Source organism: Cebus imitator, unplaced genomic scaffold, assembly GCF_001604975.1.
Source record: "Cebus imitator isolate Cc_AM_T3 unplaced genomic scaffold, Cebus_imitator-1.0 Scaffold461, whole genome shotgun sequence".
Classification (NCBI taxonomy): Eukaryota; Metazoa; Chordata; class Mammalia; order Primates; family Cebidae; genus Cebus; species Cebus imitator.
Window position 1 is genome coordinate 419,247 of NW_016107776.1, and position 18,318 is coordinate 437,564.

Genomic DNA, 18,318 nt, shown 5'->3' on the forward strand with positions numbered 1-18,318 from the left:
AAAGCAGTGTAGGTCATTGGTTCTTGTGCACCATGCACCCAGCCAGCGTTTCGCCAGCCTTGTCATGCCCATTCTCTTGGTGTCACCGCACCCCTGAAGGCAGAACGTCATGCCAGCTGGTGGGTGCCACAGCTCCCTGCTGGAACATGTCTAGGTGATGAGGACTGTCCCCAAGAGAGGTCCGGCCACCCCTTGCTGCACACCAGGGCTGTACGTGGCCTCTCAGGACTGTGCTGAGCTGGCCTCTGTCCCTGCTTGGACACCTGTGGTTAACATGTCCCTGGGATCCCTGGGGGACAGGCGAGTGCCCCCACATCCCCTCCATGCTTCTCAGTGTGGTGGCCGCTTGCCTCTTGCCCCGCCTGAGCCATAGCACTAGGCCCTGCTGGGGGCTGGAGCTCCCTTTTACCCTTGCTCCCTGTTTGATCCGATTGGTGAGGTTTAATTTGCAGAGGAAATGTTTGAAAATCTAATCTTTATCTTTCAGAAAAGTCAAGTACTTTAACGTCAAAGCTGGCTTTGTCGACGAGCACACAGTTCGTGGTGTTGCCAAAGGTGGGAAAGAGGTGAGTCTCTGACTCACTTGCTGGCCCCTCGTGGACCCTTCTGCAGACCTGGGGCACCAGCTGCAGCTGTGTTTGTCCTGGGTGCTGTCCTCAGTAACACGTGCTGTTGGAATTGAAAAGATGGCTTCCTTTGAGGCTGCGCATTTGTCTTTAAAATGATCAAATACTTTGCTGCCCTGCTCCTCGGAGTGACATGGCAACGGGGTTTATGACCACAGCCTGTTTGCAGGATTTTGTGAGGATTTGAGGGTGCTTAGTACACCACGAAGTGGTTGGAGTTAGGACGTCCGCCTGTCCTTTTTGCCTGTCTCCCTCCCACCCAGCTGCCTGTTGATGGGATTCCAGCTTCGTGGGGCCTCTGAACTGCTGGCCGAGGCTCCACGTTGCAGGGCAGGGGCCGTGGGAACTGCTGGCCAGGGTCTGCGGTGCTCGGGCCCTCTGGTGCGTGGCCACTATGCATCTGTCTGACCTACGGCGTTCCCTTTCTTCTCAGATTCTGCTGTCAGCTGACCACATCGTCATCGCTACTGGAGGCCGGCCGAGGTACCCCGCACACGTGAGTGTCCCCAGAGTGCAGCATCCCTGCTGCACTGGCCCATCCCCGGGCGCTTTGAGGGATGCACTTTTACACACGCGCTTCCCACACCAGCGGCTTGCACACTCTTTTCCCTTATACTCACTGTCATCACTTTCTGCTTTCCAGTTCTCTTGAATCCACACTGCTGAAATGTGGGGTCCCCAGTGGCCTCCATGCTACCAGATCCTCAGGACGGACAGCTCTTGTTCTGTTCTCCCCCTGGGCCCTGCTGGATGCATCGCCTTCCATCCCGCCTCCTACTTCCTCAGTTTCCATTGCTGATTCCCCTTTTCCCTTCAGCCTCAGAATGGTTGGAACGTTCAGGATATAAGCCTCATTCCTCATCCTCCTTCTCCTCCCCAAATTTAAAAAAAGTTTGAAATAAAATCCACACGCTATAAAATTCAGACTTTTATAGGGTACAATTCAGTGGTTTTTAGTACATTCACAGAGCTGTGCGGCCATCAGTCACCATCATCCATTGCCAGAACTCCTTCCATCGTCCCGAACTGAAATTCTTTTCCCATTAAACCTAACTCCCCAGCACCTCCTCCCCCAGCCCCTGGCAACCACCACCTACTTTCTGTCTCTATGAATCTGACAACACTAAGCACCTCGTGTGAGTGGAATCGTACCTGTAAGTCCTTCTCATGTAACTGGAATCGTACGTGTGTCTTTTCGCGACTGGCTTACTTCACTGAGCGTAACATCCTCCAGGTTCACCCACATGGTAGCGCTTGTCAGTATCTTGTCAGTATCATTCCTTTTTATGGCTAGGTACTATTCCGTTGTATGGATAGACGACATTTTGTGTATCCGCCTGCTCGTGGATGAACACAGGGATTGTTTGCACTTTTTAGCTATTATGAATAGTGCCGCTGTGAGCATCTGCACAGAAGCCTTTGGTGGACTTCAGTTTTCACTTCTCTGGGGTTGCACCTAGGAGCAGAACTGCCGTGTCACGTGGTAGCTTTATGTTGACCCTTTCAGGGAACCTCAGACTGTTTTCCAAAATGACTGCATTTCACATTCCTTCCAGCAGTGTATGCGGGTCTTGGTTTCTTGTTTCTTCATGTATCTCGTAATTTTTTTTTGAGACGGAGTTTCGCTCTTCTTACCCAGGCTGGAGTGCAATGGCACCATCTCGGCTCACCGCACCCTCTGCCTCCTGGGTTCAGGCAATTCTCCTGCCTCAGGCTTCTGAGTCGCTGGGATGACAGGCACACGCCACTATGCCCAGCTAATTTTTTGTAGTTTTAGTAGAGACGGGGTTTCACCATGTTGACCAGGGTGGTCTTGATCTCTTGACCTCGTGATCCACCTGCCTCGGCCTCCCAAAGTGCTGGGATTACAGGCTTGAGCCACCACGCCCGACCGTATCTTATAATTTTTTAATTGAAAGCTGAACCTTTCGAATAATTTCTTTCTTTTTTTTTTTTTTTCCGAATAATTTCTTGTGGTAACTTTGGAAACCAGATTCTCCCTCTGCCCCAGGAGTCTGTTGTTTCAGCCGCTTAGCTGGTGACTTTTTGGAACTGACTTTGTAGACTCTTATTCTTTGTTGGATGTGGCCACTGATGTCTCTACTTGTTTAGCTTAATGGTCAGCCAATAACTGCATGGAGATTTCTCTAAACCAAGGATTCTCCGGGTCTTTGCTGAGGGCTCCGTGTGCATTTGGAGGGGATGCCTTCCACACTCAGCAGGCAGCAGGCAGCTCTTCCCTAGCCTTCACCTCCTGCCTGTGCAGAGGGCAAGGTCAGCTGGAGGTGAGGCCTCAGGGCCTCCTTGGTCCCTCCTGATGTGTGCACAGTGCTGTGTGTGTGCCTGGCCTGGGTTCCCAGGAATATGCTGGAGCTTTGCAAAGCTCCAGTGGACATCTCATGCCTCGGCTTTTCCTTTGAAGCTTTTTGGGCAGTCTGTTGTTGGCTCCAACTGTTACCCATCCCTCAGGCAGCTGAGAGGAAAACCTCAGACAAATGCCCCCAGAGCGAGGCTTTTAGTCCTGGCTGAGCTCCAGTGAGGCTGGATACGGATACAGATGACCCTTTTTTTTTTTTTTCTTTTTTTTGAGACGAAGTCGTACTCTTGCCTAGGCTGGAGTGCAGTGGCGCGATCTTGGCTCACTGCAACTTCTGCCTCCCGGGTTCAAGCAATTCTCCTGTCCCAGCCTCTGAATAGCTGGGACTACAGGCGCATGTCACTACACCCAGCTAATTTTTGTATTTTTTTTTTTTTTAGTAGAGACGGGGTTTCACCATGTTGGCCAGGATGGTCTCGATCTCTTGACCTCATGATCCGCCTGCCTCAGCCTCCCAAAGTGCTGGGATTACAGGTGTGAGCCACTGCGCCTGGCCAAGATGACTCTTTTGAGGGGGTCTTCTGGGGAACCCTGGCAGGGTCAGATGCTGACTCTGACTCTTCTTTGGGAGGGGCTTTGAAAGACCCCAGCTGGGTTCTGCCCTCTCTGGCCATTACTGTTCAGGGCTGCCGCTGAGGTCGGGGTAGGACCAGAGTGAGTGAAAACACCCTGGAGCTCCCGTTCTCACCCAGCTTCAGCTGTTTTTCCCGACTGAATGTTCCGTGTGTTGCTGCAAGCCTGTGGTTAATTTCCATAATTCTGAATCTCACAGTTTTTTGTCAGTGTTATCACTGTTTTTAACAGACTGGTGAATAACTCCTGGCCCAGTCTTGTGGGTTGTGGGGGGCAGAGTTGAGGAAGGGGCCCCAAGGTTGGGGGGGTAGCTGCTGCAGGGAAAGCAAATGGGGGCTGAGGGTGGGCAGAGAGCTTTGGCCGAGGCCAGTCCTCACGGGTCTCCTGGGGGACCGGGTGCCGTCTGCTCTAAGCCTCTGAGTAGGCCGCAGCCAAGCTCTCGAAGACCATGGGTCCCTTGGTCTGGGCCACACCGCCTCTGACTTAGACCCGGGGCCGTCTGGTGGAGGCAGAGCAAGGGGAGGTTCTGCTGCTACTTGGATGTGACCCCAGCCTCCACTTCACCCTGTGCTTACTGGGGAAACAGGGAGAGGAGGGGCCCCGAGGAGCACGAGCACCCCCAGTCCTTAGAGGCTACGAGGCTTCTCTGGCCACTAGGCAGCCACAGGAGCCTCTATCGGGGGCAGGTTGCTTATGCACAGAGGGGCTCGTGGCTGCGTGGCTCTGTAGGATGACACTGTGCTGCTGTTCAAGGCAGCTGCCGCAGACAGGGTCCAAGTGATCCCCGGACCTGGCAGCTGGGCTCATGGTGGTTCTGCTTAAAGAAGGTCACAGCCAGCTCCCAGCAGCCCAGCGGTCACCTGGGCTTCTCTGCGGCCCCGGGAGAGCTGCACATGGTCTGCACCGGGGAGCCCTGCAGAGGGGCCCTGGCCTGGCCCTGCTGTGCAACTCACAGGCAGCTGCTGCCGGCTCTGTGGGCCCACAGGGGAAGCATCAGGCGCTCCTGGTCCTGCGGGGCAGGCAGCTCAGGGCCGCTCCGCCCTCCCTGCCACGCCCTCCCAGGGTGCCTGCCAAGACTTGCCTGCGTTTTAGTCCCTTTGATCGCCAGACCTTTCGGTTTTCCTTGAGCAAACCCGAGAAATTCCTTTTTTTTTTTTTTTTTTTTTAGAAATTCCTGACTTTATTTTTTTTGCCAATTGGAAGCATAAACTGTGAGATCCATTTCCTGCACGAGCACATCTTGTTCTCATGGCTGCTAAGGGGACGTTCACCCTGGGTCTCCCCACCTGCTTGGCCGCCCCTCTTCAGGTGACCTGTCTGATTTGAGAGTGAAGTCCGTCCTGGCTTCAGCCGGGTGCCCTCAGAACTGCCCCTCAGGCCCTGCACACCTCAGCCCGTGGCACGCACACCCTGTGCCTCCTCTCCTCTCGCTGGCCTGGCAGCCCACCCCTGCCGCACAGACACACTTGAGCTCTGCTGGCCCTGATTGCTGACTCTCCCCGCTTCCCCTCTCTGAGCCTGGACCTCCCCAGAGCCCAGGTGCCGCTCCCTGGGGCTGCATGCCTCTGTCTGTGTGATATGTCTGTCCAGGACCCGGACAGACTTGAGGGGGCCCAGCTGTTGCCAGTGTGGCCCCTGCAGTTGTTGTGCCTACCTCAGGCCCTGTGTCCTGGTCTGAACCAGGGTCAAGGGGAGGGTCTTGGGGAGCAGAGGGGAAAGGTATCCTGCGAGGGCGCCGGGCCCAGGAGCACAGCAGCTTAGATGCAGACAGGCCACCTGCAGCCCCAAAGAAGCCACAGCCTGCAGACAAGGACTGGCAGCAGGGAAGCCCTGTGCATGGTGCTCTGGGATGGCGCTGGCCGAGTCTGCAAAGCTGGCGTCCTCTGTAAGGAAGCCCCAGGGCAGGCCAAATGGAGCTCTCATCCCAGGGGTCATTTCTGTCTTGACAGATCGAAGGTGCCTTGGAATATGGAATCACAAGCGATGACATCTTCTGGCTGAAGGAGTCCCCTGGAAAAACGTAAGGCCTGTCGCATGCATGATGGGGTCCTCTCTGTTCACCAGAGTGAGCACTGGGCCCTGAGAGCCTGCGCCGCTGCTTGGCTCCTGGGGCTTTCTTTCCAGTTTACCCAAAAGAAGGAGAAAAGGCCTGTCGTTTGTGGCCAGGCACAGTGGCTCACGCTTGCTAGCTTAGCACTTTGGGAAACTGAGGCAGGAGGATTGGATTGCTAGAGGCCAGGAGTTCGAGATCAGCTTGGGTAATATAGTGAGACCTTGACTTTACAAAAATCTTCTTCTTTTTTTTTTTTTGAGATGGAGTTTCGCTCTTGTTACCCAGGCTGGAGTGCAATGGCGCTGTCTCGGCTCATCACAACCTCTGCCTCCTGGGTTCAGGCAATTCTCCTGCCTCAGCCTCTTGAGTAGCTGGGATTACAGGCACGCGCCACCATGCCCAGCTAATTTTTTGTATTTTTTAGTAGAGACAGGGTTTCACCGTGTTGACCAGGATGGTCTTGATCTCTTGACCTCGTGATCCACCCGCCTCAGCCTCCCAAAGTGCTGGGATTACAGGCGTGAGAAATCTTCTTTTTTTGAGATGGAGTCTCGCTTTGTCACCCAGACTGGAGTGCAGTGGCTCAATCTCGGCTTACTGTAACCTCCGCCTCCTGGGTTCAAGCGATTCTCCTGCCTCAACCTCCCCAGTAGCTGGGAGTATAGGCGCCCACAACCTCGTGTGGCTAATTTTTGTATTTTTAGTAGAGACGGGGTTTCTCCATGTTGGCCAGTCTGGTTTTGAACCCCTGACGTCAGGTGATCTGCCCACCTCAGTTTCCCAAAGTGCTGGAATTATAGGTGCGAGCCACCACGCCCAGCCTACCAAAATCTTAAAAATATTGACCAAGCATTGTACTGTGCACCTGTAGTCCCAGCTACTTGGGAGGCTTAGGTGGGAGGATTGCTTGAGCCCAGGAGGTTGAGGCTACAGTGAGCTGTGATTGCACCACTGCACTCAGCCTGGGAGAGGGTGAGACCTTCTCTCAAAACAAACAAAACAATAAGCCTGTGACCTGTACCCCTCTGAAGGGCCATTGATGTACTGTCTTGTGGCTTCCTTGGAGGTAATAACACGAATGCCATGTAAAGGGAGTCAGCTGTTTGTTATCTAGGTCAGTCGTTGTCAAATGGGCTTCCCGGGAGCCCTGGGATTCCAGTGGGTCCCATCAGGGACATCAGGGAGAACATTAAGGAGGGGAGAGCCGGCAATCCCTACCCCAGCCCTCATCTGACACCCTCACTGCCTTCTGGTTTGCACATTGGGTTTCCCTGAAATCTAGCAAAGGCTCCAGAGGCCTCCGAAACAACATCTTGGTTGTGGAAGGGGGACTAGCAGCGTGCAAGTGGCTCTCACTTCCCGTGGGAGCAGGTGCAGAGTCCCTAATGCCTTCCGACGCCCACAGAGAGGCTATTCTGAGGTCCCAGGTCCAGGCAGCTCCCGTCTGTGGGGTGTGGAGACTTCATGCTGGCAGGGACCAGAGAGGCCACCAGAGGGCGGCAGAGGCTTGGTCAATAGCAAGGCTAGCTTGGTCTCTAGCCTTCCCCAGGAGAAAATAGCAGTGGAAAAGGGTCCCACCTCTGAGCGTGCCAGTATGTACATGGTGTACATGCACATGTGTGTGGTATGCATGTTTGCATGTGCACACGCGTGTGTGTGCATGTGTGAGTGGTGTGTCACATGTTTTGCTTGTAATTATTTCACACTTCACAGGGTATCTTTGTGTGGGGTCAGGACTGGATTCCCTTGAATCGGAGTTGTGTAGTTCCTTTGACCTTTCTCCTATTAATGAGCATTTCAGTAGCTTCTTCGTCATTATCAATGCTGTAGTGAAAACCTTCGAGGTGCATCTCTTTAAACCATTATAAGTGCTTCTGACACATTATCCCAATTATTCGTTGTGATAAAACACATAGTATAAAATTTACCACTTTATTATTATTATTTTTTTTGAGGTGCAGTCTCACTGTGTCGCCCAGGCTGGAGTGCAGTGCTGTAATCTCAGCTCACTGTGACCTCCACCTCCCGGGTTCAAGCGATTCTCCTGTCTCAGCCCCCTGAGTAGCCGAGACTACAGGCGTGTGCCACCACACCTGGCTAATCTTTTGTATTTTTAGTAGAGATGGCGTTTCACCATGTTGGCCGGGCTGGTCTCAAACTGCTATCCTCAGGTGATCCACCTGCCTTGGCCTCCCAAAATGCTGGGATTATAGGCGTGAGCCACCTCGGCCAGCCCACTTTAACGATTTTTAAGTACGCAGTTGAGTGGTATTAAATGTACTCATCAGGTCCTGAAACCATCACCACTATCCATCTCTGGAACTCTTTTCATCCGTGTTGTTTCTGAATTTCCTGAGTAATTCCATTGTACAGGCACACCGTATTTTGTTCATCCACTCACCTGTCAGCGTACACCCGAGTTGCCTCCGCTTCTTGGCTGTTGTGAATAGTGCCGCTGTGAACATGGGCGTGCAAATACCTCTTAGAGACCTTACTTTCAATTCTTTTGCGTGCAAACCCAGAAGTGGGATTGCAGGATCATAGGATCTGAGGACCTCTATCCTGTTTCCCGCGACGGCCGGACCATCTTCCGTTCTCACCAGCAGTTCAGGAGGACTCGGGTCCCCGCATCCTCGCCTGCACGTTGTTTACTGCTTTTCTTTCCTTCTTTAATTTTTAATTTTTCCTTTAAACTCCCTGGACTTGCTGTTTCCTGTGTTTTTGGCAGTGGCCATCCCAGTGGCTGTGAGGTGGTCTTACACACTTTACATCCCTGTCGGGGGTCTTTCCTAGAAGTAGAAAAGCTGAGTGTGAGGGGAGCTGCCCTTTGATCATAACACATTTTGCTGGCAGCCAGTCACACCGGTTCCATGTATATTCTGCACGCTTCCCCGTCCTTGGTAACTCAGGCATCTGCCTTTTGATTAGACACGAAACAGAAAGGAGCCTCTACTCCCATGCCCCTGGGCTGGGCCACGGTCACTGCTACCCATGGCGCACCCACACGTCCTGAGACTGTGCTGGGCTCACCCTGGTTTCCATCGACTGCCCACTGCCCTCCATTGGACCCCCGATTGTGGCTTGTCTTTGGAATTGGTGATACTATTTCATACAGAAATTTTAAGTTTTTCTGTTGTCACAGCAGTCACTCTTTCCTGCTATACCATAATTTCTGGGTTATCCGTTTATCTGTTTTTTTATTTCTGTTTTTGTTTATTATCTTTAAGATAGTCTTTGCTCTGTCACCCAGCTGGAGTGCCGTGGTACAATCATGGCTCGCCGCAGCCTTGAAGTCCTGGATTCAAGCAATTCTCCTGCCTCAGCCTCCCGAGTAGCTGGGATTACAGGCGCCTGCTACCACGCCCAGCTAATTACTACTTTTTTATTATTTTATTTTATTATTATTTTTTTTTGAGACGGAGTTTCACTCTTGTTACCCAGGCTGGAGTGCAATGGCGCCATCTCGGCTCACCGCAACCTCCGCCTCCTGGGTTCAGGCAATTCTCCTGCCTCAACCTCCTGAGTAGCTGGGATTACAGGCACGCGCCACCATGCCCAGCTAATGTTTTGGAATTTTTAGTAGAGACGGGGTTTCACCATGTTGACCAGGATGGTCTCGATCTCTTGACCTCGTGATCCACCCGCCTCGGCCTCCCAAAGTGCTGGGATTACAGGCTTGAGCCACCGCGCCCGGCCTATTTTTTAATTTTTTTATTTAGAGCAAGGACTCGCTGTGTGGCCCAGGCTAGCCTCGAACCCCTGGGCTCAAGTGATCGCCCTGGCCTCTCAAAGTGCTGGGATTACTGAGCTCCTGCACCTGGACTGGTTTTTCTCTTTCACTGTCTGCCGGGTTACACACGATCTGACTCTGTGCATTTGCTGTGATCGTGGTCTTTTCACTTACCGACGTGGAAAACCTCGTTTCGCAGCCTTGTTTGAGATGAGCTGTGCAGGTCGCCAGCATGGTCCCTGTGCGCTTTCCTATCTGGCTTTGCTCTGTCCTTGCCCTCCCGCTGGTTTGTGTATTAGGGATGTGATCCTCTGTCACTCGCGGTGCAGATTTTCTCAGCTTCCAGCGTCTTTTAACTTGGGCAACGTACAAATAGTTTAACTTTTTTTAAAATGTAACTTAAATCTTTTATACTTAATGGCTTTTTGATTTATTACATGTTCAGAAAGGCCTGCCCCACCCCCAAGATTTTTTTTTTTAAGCCCTGTATTTTCCTTATGGGCGTCCACAAGTTGGATTTTCTTTTACATCCTTGGGCTGGCTGCAGTCTTCTGTGGTGTGGTGGGGATGGGCTGCCCGGGCCCCGGTGCCCGCCTTGAGGTCCTGTCCTCACCCGGCGTCCCGAGTCCTGCCAGTGGCTCTGGCTGTCTTTCACGTCGGCTTCTCTGGGTGGAGTCGATGCTTGTCCAGCCCCTGCAGGATGCCTTGTCTGCAGGGAAATGGCTTTGGATGTCCGGCAGCCCAAGGAAGTCTGCTGGGCCCCTTGGTGTGCTGGGGACTTCGGTCACTGCAGGCCAGCACTTTCTCCGTCCTGGTCACACCCATTCCCCTCAGAGGCTGCCCACTTGGGGCTGGGGAAGCGGCCTGGCACTCTGGGTGCCCTGCCCCTGCTGTCTCCCCGGCAAGGTGGCTGGGGCTTGGGGAGTGCCACCCTGCAACCCCGTGCTGGGGGCAGCCGGCTCGGCCGGGAAGACACGGCCCCAGATATTTTGGTCGGGAAAGAAACTGCAGTGTTTATTTTCTTCAGAAAAAAAACATTTAGAAGATTTTTTTTTAAGCTCTTTCGTTTAGAAGGAATCTAGGTATGTTATTGTTTAAGAAAAAAAGTGTTTGCAATGTATCAGTCACCCGTTTCGTTCTGAGCATGATTTATGTGAGGAAATGGTTTTTTTAAAAATTAAGCTGGAGATATATCCCTGTACGATGCTTCTGTGAAAATGCGGCTTTTGTGCGGCGCTGTTAATGCAAGTTGTAACAGTGTAATATGGGAGTCAGTGTTTACATGTTACATTCCTCTGCCGCAGTCAAAATAAGCCCGGAGGGTCTACAGTAGCATTTCTGTATTTTATCAGCTTGGGCTGGGGCTGAGGGGAGGCCTCCACTCACACTTGGAGGGGCTGTTTCTGCCAGATTTATTTGCCTTATAAATATTCCCCATGTTTATTTTAACTCGCCTTTAAAATGGAGCTGAAATTAATATGGACCCCGGGGCTGCTTCCCTGGCCCCTGAGTGCCTCTGTAGTCGGGTGGGACGTTTCTATTTGGTGCCATCCGGGAGGCTAGGTAGGCAACTCAGGGTGCCCAGCATCCCAGTGCCCCTCTTGTAGTGGACACTGCGTCCCCTGGTTGGCTCCTCCACCAAGGAGGTGCACTGGGCCCTGGCCCAGGCCCCGGTGGGTTTGCAGCATGCACAAGGCCTCCGTCGTCCCTCTCCACTACAGCACAGGCTGCCGTCAGAAACTCCTTTCAGGGCACGTCTGCGTGGGGCCCACGGCTGGGAGCTCCGGAGCTGCTGCGTGGTGCCCACTGCGGGGCCTACGGCCCAGCCTGCAAGATCGTACCATGCCACTTTTGCCCCAGAGAGGCCACCCAGGCATCACAGTGCACCTTGGGCCCCAAGTTGGGAGCCCCCTTCCTCCTCTGTTTGCATCAGGTCTTGGGGAGGCCAGGGCCAGACAGATGGCAGAGGTAAGGGGATCACGTCCAAGCTTAGTCAAGGGGGACAATTAAACAGTGCCCTTCACTAAACACCCGTATGCTGGCAAAACGGGGCCGTATCTGTTGGCCAGAGTGGGCTGAGCACCAGGTTTGTAACCCAGGAGGGTGATGAAGACGTGCAGAAAACTCCTGAAAAAGCAGTGTGAGCTTGTGGGTGGGTGAGCAGGGCCCTTGAGTGCACTGGGGTGGGGTGAGGGACGTTCTGGCTGCCCCACTCCCAGAGCCATGCCCCAGAGCCAGGGGCTGTCCTCCCAGCCTTGGGAGGGACCCTGGGAGGGACTCCAGGTCGGCTCCTGCTCTGCCTCAGCCATGCAGACACCTGCCTTGTGCCCAGCCCGTTTGCCTTTTCTGCTGGTCTTGTGTCTTTCCTGCTCTGGAAGTGCAAGACAGGTGGAAGAAGAGAGGAGGGTTCTGGGGAAGGACAGCATCCCCTGGGCAGGCAGCGGAGCCCCTCTGGGAACAATGGCCACTGCATGAGGTGGGGTGCAGAGGGGCACGAGACCCCAGATGACTAGGGTTGGCGGTGCCGTGCGGCCTTACAAGCCGGACCTTCCATTCCACAGAGCAAGCCCCTAGCAGATGAAGGAATGTGGAAGGCGAGGACAGTGAGCCCACTCCTGGGAGCTCCTTTACAGAGGGAGGCACTGGGGGTCCGGAGCCAAGTGCAGCCAAGAGGAACCTGAGGAGCTGAGCTCCACTCCAGTCCCACAGCCACACCGTCTTCCTGCCACACGCTGACCTGGAGGCTGCCCCCACCCATAAGCCTCTGTGCCTGGTGGGGACTTGGGCCTGCCAGCGTGCCTTGCCTCCCGCATGCCCACAGCCCTGGGCTTTGTCTTCTCCCTCAGTGCCAGGTTTTGGAGCTCGGGGGCCCTAACCCCAAAATAGGGAATTGTGGTCACTCCATTCTAGCCCTCCCTCTCGCTGTGTCTGTAGGTCTGCTCTCCGCAAAGCAGGGCTCTGAGCTGGCAACACTGGGATGGGGCAGAGGGTGTGAATGAGACCGCAGCCTCCTCTCAGGTCCGGTAACAGAGGTGCTGCTTCCCGGAAACAACCAGGGCCTGCCTGTTCCTGCTGCCGGCTCTGCAGCCCCTGCCCAGGTCCCCGTGGGGGTTTAGGGAGCATGGGGCCAGTCTCTCCTCCAGGCTGGCTCAGGGACTGCCCAGCCCATACACTGGCCCCTGGGGGAGGGGCTGCAGCTAGCCGGGTCTGTCCACCCTCGGAGGCTGCTCCAGCAGCCTGCTGCTGTCTGTCCTCGCGCCCCTGGGGCTCTGAGAGGCAGAGTGTTTTTATAACTTGGGCTGGTTTAAGGCTGCCTGTCAGTGTGTCATGGAAAGAGCTTTCATTTGACCCTTAGGAAGTCCGGAAGCCAGCCAGGTACTGCGATCATTTTTCTCTCTTCCTAAGCGCAAGAAGGAAGAAGATAAATTTTATCTTGGGAAGAACCACAGCCGTTTGCGAGAAAATTTAATTTAAGCGGCCCATTCCCCAGTGTGATGGGATGTCCTTGTGTTGTGCAGCAGGGAGACCAGTTGTCCGCCTGGTGCTTGTTCCCAGACTGCAGAGCCCCCGCCACCTCTCTGTGCGTCCCTGTGGCTAAGTCATGGGAAGGCAGGGCTTTCAGTGGCATTTGTTACAGGGCCAGCACACAGGGGCTCTGGCCCAGCATCTGGCCCTGAGGGGTTGGGTGGGGCTGGTGAGGTCCTAGGCAAGCCGAGGATGGAGGCCTTTGGGGCGCCCCCAGCCCTATGCTGCCACCCTGGGGCGTCCACAGCTTGGCGGCCCATCTGGCATTTCCTGGGCTGGCAGGACCGCCAAAAAACCAGGTGCCTCCCGTGAGACTCTCACTTTGTGTGAGGGTTCCCTCTGGAGAGCGGATCAGGGGCCTTCAAGCTCAAGAGGCAGATGGATTGTTCTTTAAGCCTGGGCTTCATGGCCTGAATTAATGCTTTTGTTTCTGCTTCCTCCCCCCATTCCAGTTTTGAACAAGAAAGCCTGCCCTGTGATTAGGCTAATCCTGCAGTAGTTATTATGCCTCCTTAGAAAATGTTTGCACACCAAAAAGCACAGAGAATGGAGCTGCCGGGATCACACTGAAACTTGATGTTTTGTTTGTTTTGTTTTGTTTGTTTTAGAGACAGGGTCTCACTCTGTCTGCCAGGCTGGAGTGCAGCTCACTGCAGCCTCAAACTCCTAGGCCCAGGCGATCCTCCTTCCTCAGCCTCCTGAGTAGCTGGGACTGCAGGTGCATACCACCATGCCCCCGGAATTTTTTTTTATTTTGTAGAGATGGGGACAAGCTATATTGCCCAGGCTGGTCTTGAACTCCTGGGCTCAAGCAGTCTGTCCACCCTGGCCTCCCAGAGTGCTGGGATTGTACACATGACCCACCACACCCAACCTTTGGGTCTTTTAATGTAGTGATAAGTTGAGTGATTCCAGCCCCCTACGCCCAGGTCCCGTGAGCTGTCTGTCAAGTCCCTTGACTTCTGTGGCCAGCACCTCTAACCTCCTGTGTCCAGCCGTGGCTTGAGTTGGTCGCTGCACCACTTTCCTGTCTGTCCCCACCCCTGTTGGGCTGCGGGTGGCCTGCAGAGGCTGTCTGCAGGTGGCTGTCATTGGGCTGTCTCTATCCTTGTGATGTGGAGGCTTCGGTGTCTGTCTCATTTCACTCGGGCATTTTCTTACGTTAGCTGGTCTGAGTGGAGTTCTCTGATTGAGTTCTCATATCCTGCATTCTTCAGAGCGTAAACATTCGCATAATTTGATCAGTGTGGGGAAGGGCACAGTGAAAACCAATGCTGTCAGTAGTCTTTGCTCATGACAACAAGAGGAGGCCCAAAGTGACCCTCCACACAGGCGATATGTGAGCTTTCGCTGAGATTTCAGCTGAACACATAGGGTCAAGGACGCCCACTCGGGATTGCGTCCACGGTGCTCACCTCCTCCCAGCCGTGCCCTCAGTTGCTGTTCAGAGCTGGCAGCTGAGGGATGGAGTCACCTGTGACTTTGAAGATGGCCCTCGAGGTGGGAGCTTCTGCTGTACCCTTGGCTGCCAGGACAGGAGGCCTGGGCGCTGGGGGGTTCCAAGAGAGGGCCTAGAGAGTCACCTTCCCCCTCATCCAGTCCTGGTGGGTCAGCATCGTGTAGGAGGTGGGGATGCACACATGGGCGGCAGAGACAGCAAACGTTTGTGGCGAAATCAGGAGGGCATGTTGCAGGATCCCTAGCAATGAGGTAGGAGGCCTGGAGAGCAGCCTGGCCCCCATCCTGCGGCTGGACATCCCATGTCGGGAGGAGAGTTGGCCTCAGGGCCAGGAAGGCCCTGACACGCAGGGAAGGGATGCATTGGCCTCACTCCCCTAGTGCCTGCACAGTGCAGCAGGAAGCATCTCGCCCACGCACGGCCACCTCTGGGAGCAGGGGGCGGGGGGCACCACAGGATGGGCTCTCACCCGTTTCACCCTTGCATTTACGGCACGATATTCAAAGCAGTGGACTTTTGTTTATATTGGCAGTAACTCATGACTCCATATCTTAAAAGCTTGTATGTTTTACCGCATTTAACAAGTCCAAAAGAGTTCGGTTTTGTCATTTCGGAAGTCACCTCCGTGTAGAGATGTGTATGTGTGTTTGCACGTTTTGAAAGTGCGCGCACACTGTGGTACCTGTTTCTCAGGTGTTGCGGGCCCTGAGTGAGGCTGCGAATTCATCTCTGCAGTCCTGTTCGGCTGGGCGTCCCAGAGTCTCCCCTCGCTGTCCTCACATGCTGAGTGCGGCGTGTAACCACCTTGCGCTCAGCCGGCTGCCAGAGCTCTGTCTGCTCACCCTAATCCTGACAGTGGCGCAGTTCTGTCCCCAGCTGCTGTGAGGAAGCTGCATGCCAGATCTTCCTGCAGGGCACCTGCAGAATGATTCCAAGGGATACGCTACGTTTTGAAATGGAATTATATCATTAGTACCTGCTGGGATTAGCACTGACATTGGGCTTATCCATCTTTACATCACCTCCTCTTGTTCAAAGACTGAAGGGTGATGTGGGAGCCCACCCACGGGCAGCTGCCCCGCTGGGAGTTCTCGTTCTACATTAGGTGCTGTGCCCGTTTGCATGTGTGTGCATGCATGTGTCTACGTGAGTGTGTGCATACATGTATATGAATGAATGTGTGTACCCATGTGAGAGTGTGCATGTGTGTACATTTGTGTGTGCCCATGTGGGAGTATGTGCAGACACGTGTGCATACAGGTGTGTGGCATGTGTGCACATACAAGTGTGTGTACGTGTGTGCATAACCCATGTGTTGAATAATGGGGGATTTTCACTGCAAGAGCAAATATTTCCAATGACTGCTGGATCTCGGCGTCCTGTGCTGCCTCCCCTATCCCTGGGTTCCTTCGGTCCCTGCTCTGGGGAGCTGGCCTCCTGGTCCTGCACCTGGCTGCGGTAGGGCTGGATGTGCCTCTGGCCAAGCCTTCCATGGCCTTGAGACTGTTCTGATCAGACGATGTCTTCCCTTGTGGTCTGGTGGCCTCCCCGTCCTGCCAAGCCACTCCGGGCTTCCACCTTGGCCCAGGAGGCCCTGCAGGAGAGAAAGAACGCCCTGCGCAGCTCTGGTGGATGTTTCTCCACGCCTCCAGGCACCTTCCAGGGGACAGGTACCACGTCATTGACACACATGCTCTTTACCGCCAGGTGATTTGCTCATTCACAACATGCTTGACAGTGTAGCCTTGGGAAGTGGGCTTTGCACCCTGGGGCGAGCTGTCTGAACGGCAGCCTCGGAGCTCACGAGCTGACAGAGGGCCTGGACGAAGGCTGCAGGGTTCTTCTCCACCGCACTTGGTCAATAAAGGCCTCACTTTACACGCTTTGTTCGTTTCTCTAACAGGTTGGTGGTCGGGGCCAGCTGTATCCTTTACCAGCATGCAGGTGGCCATCCTGGGAATGGGACACTCCTTCCCCTGAGTCCCTCCCTGCTGCCTGCCCTTCCGGCAGGCTCTTTGCTGCCTCAGATCAGACACTCACCGGGCCTCTCGGCGTGGAGGACCTGTGCTGGGGGACAGTTTGAAGCTGACCTCTGGCCAGGGATTCCTGGAGGCTCTTCCTGAGCCGGGCACTGAGACAGCTGGGATGGCTGGACATGGCCATGAGGCAGCTGGGCCATCTTCCCTCGAGAGCAGCCCCAGCCTGGACCCATTCCTTCAGAAGGGACAGTCAGGGAGGGTCAGGAGAGGAGCCACAGGAGGGCCTGGGGTCGAGGGGATGTCTGAGGGAGATGAAAGCCCCCGGCTGGGTGTTGTGACTCACACCTATAATCCCAGCACTTTGGGAGGCCATGGCAGGTGGATTACCTGAGGTCAGGAGTTTGAGACCAGCCTGGCCGACATGGTGAAACCCCTTCTTTACTAAAAATGAAAACATTAGCTGGGTATGGTGGTGCATGCCTGTAATCCCAGCTACTTGAGAGGCTGAGGCAAGAGAATCACCTGAACCTGGTAGGCGGAGGTTGCAGTGAGCTGAGATTGTACCACTGCACTCCAGCCTGGGCAGCAGAGCGAGACTCTCTCTCAAAAAAAAGAGAGCCCCAAGCTGCTGGCTGAGAGCACAGGGGGAAGAAGGCAGCCGCCTGGCATCTCCCACGGCCAAGGTCCTCCCTGAGCTGGCTGCTGCTCTCCATCCCAGCTGGGATCCCCCGCGATGCAGGCCTTGCCCTGGAGGCTGAGATGGACCCAGCTGGGTCGGACACCCCATGGGCGCAGCGAGTCTGTGGTGGCTCCTTGCTAACTCAGCCTGTGCCCTTGAGATGTGGAGGTGGGGTCTTGAGTTGTGAGCCCCTCCGGGGCCAGCCATGGATAGGTGGGGCGTGGGCTGCGGCACAGGGCCCCAGGGTGTTGTCCCATCGCTTCCAAAGTTAGGAGCTGTGGTGTTCCTTAGCCGGCGCTGCAGACGTGGCCCTGGAGTGTGCTGGCTTCCTCACCGGGATCGGGCTGGACACCACCGTCATGATGCGAAGCATCCCCCTCCGCGGCTTTGACCAGGTAGTGCCAGTGGCCCCCGCTCCCGCCCTGTGGCTCTGCGGCCCTTCCTCCCACAGGCCCCTCCCAGGCAGGTGCAGTGCAGCCATGGGCCACAAGTGACGCCTGAATCTTTAGCGATAGCGTTTGAGTTGGATGAGGAGGTTGTCCAGGAAATATGTAAACACTCGGCCGGAGCGAGGGCAGGGGTGGCGGTGGGACACACAGCTGCGCGGAGGCCTCCGGCTGACTGCGGGAACCGGGAAGGGAGGCTGAGCCCAGCCTTGTGCCGGCAGATTGGGTCACCCTCCAGATTGTCCCATTAGTGAGAGGTGGCTGTGTGCCGCAGAAGTGTTAGCCCATCTCAGAGACCCCCCGACTCCCTGCTCTCCCTTGGCTTCCCCTCTGGTGGCATGGGAGTGGAATAAGCTGTAATGTGTGAGCCGGGGTGAGGAGCACAGGGCAGCGCTGGCTGCGAGAGAGCCTGTGGGGCCGCGGCGTGGGGACAGGTGCTCTGTGTACAGCGGCCCCCGTCTGTGTCTGGGGTGCACTCGCTCGTGTGGCCAGCAGGACGAGCTCCTAGACTGGAGCAATAGAGATTTTCTTTTTTTTTGTGTGACGAAAAGCTCTTCAAGGAAAAGTCTCTTGTTAAAATCGAAGTCTGGAGTTGTCATTGTGGAGACATTAAACACTCCATGGCTGCCACGAAGGAGGCCCCTTGCAGGGTGAGCTGTGCAGATCTGTAGGCCCTGCTCAGGGTCCTCACCAACCCTCAGCCCCCAGAGCCTGAGGCGGTCACCTGAGGTGGGAGGAGCCAGGCCTGTCATCTCCAGACTCCCAGCGCCACCCCCAGGCTAACTCGGAGACGTGTCCCTCCACCTGTGTGGCTGTGTGATTCTTCATCCTCAGGCTGTGTGTCCCTCCACCTGTGTGGCTGTGTGATTCT

General features: G+C 55.0%; 1 protein-coding gene across 5 annotated transcripts in view; it reads left to right on the forward strand.

Annotated features, from left to right (window-relative positions):
- TXNRD2 (thioredoxin reductase 2) overlaps nt 1–18,318 on the forward strand; it is a 57,788-nt gene that overhangs the window by 18,149 nt on the left and 21,321 nt on the right. For 3 of the 5 annotated variants that reach the window (XM_017512060.2, XM_017512061.2, XM_037732644.1), the window contains 6 exons: nt 488–566; nt 1,060–1,122; nt 5,526–5,596; nt 16,247–16,266; nt 17,305–17,396; nt 17,999–18,097. In XM_017512060.2, the coding sequence (XP_017367549.1) occupies nt 488–566; nt 1,060–1,122; nt 5,526–5,596; nt 16,247–16,266; nt 17,305–17,396; nt 17,999–18,097 (424 nt within the window). The remainder of the gene's footprint in view (nt 1–487; nt 567–1,059; nt 1,123–5,525; nt 5,597–16,246; nt 16,267–17,304; nt 17,397–17,998; nt 18,098–18,318) is intronic. The other 2 variants (XM_017512062.1, XM_017512063.2) reach the window with 1 other exon arrangement.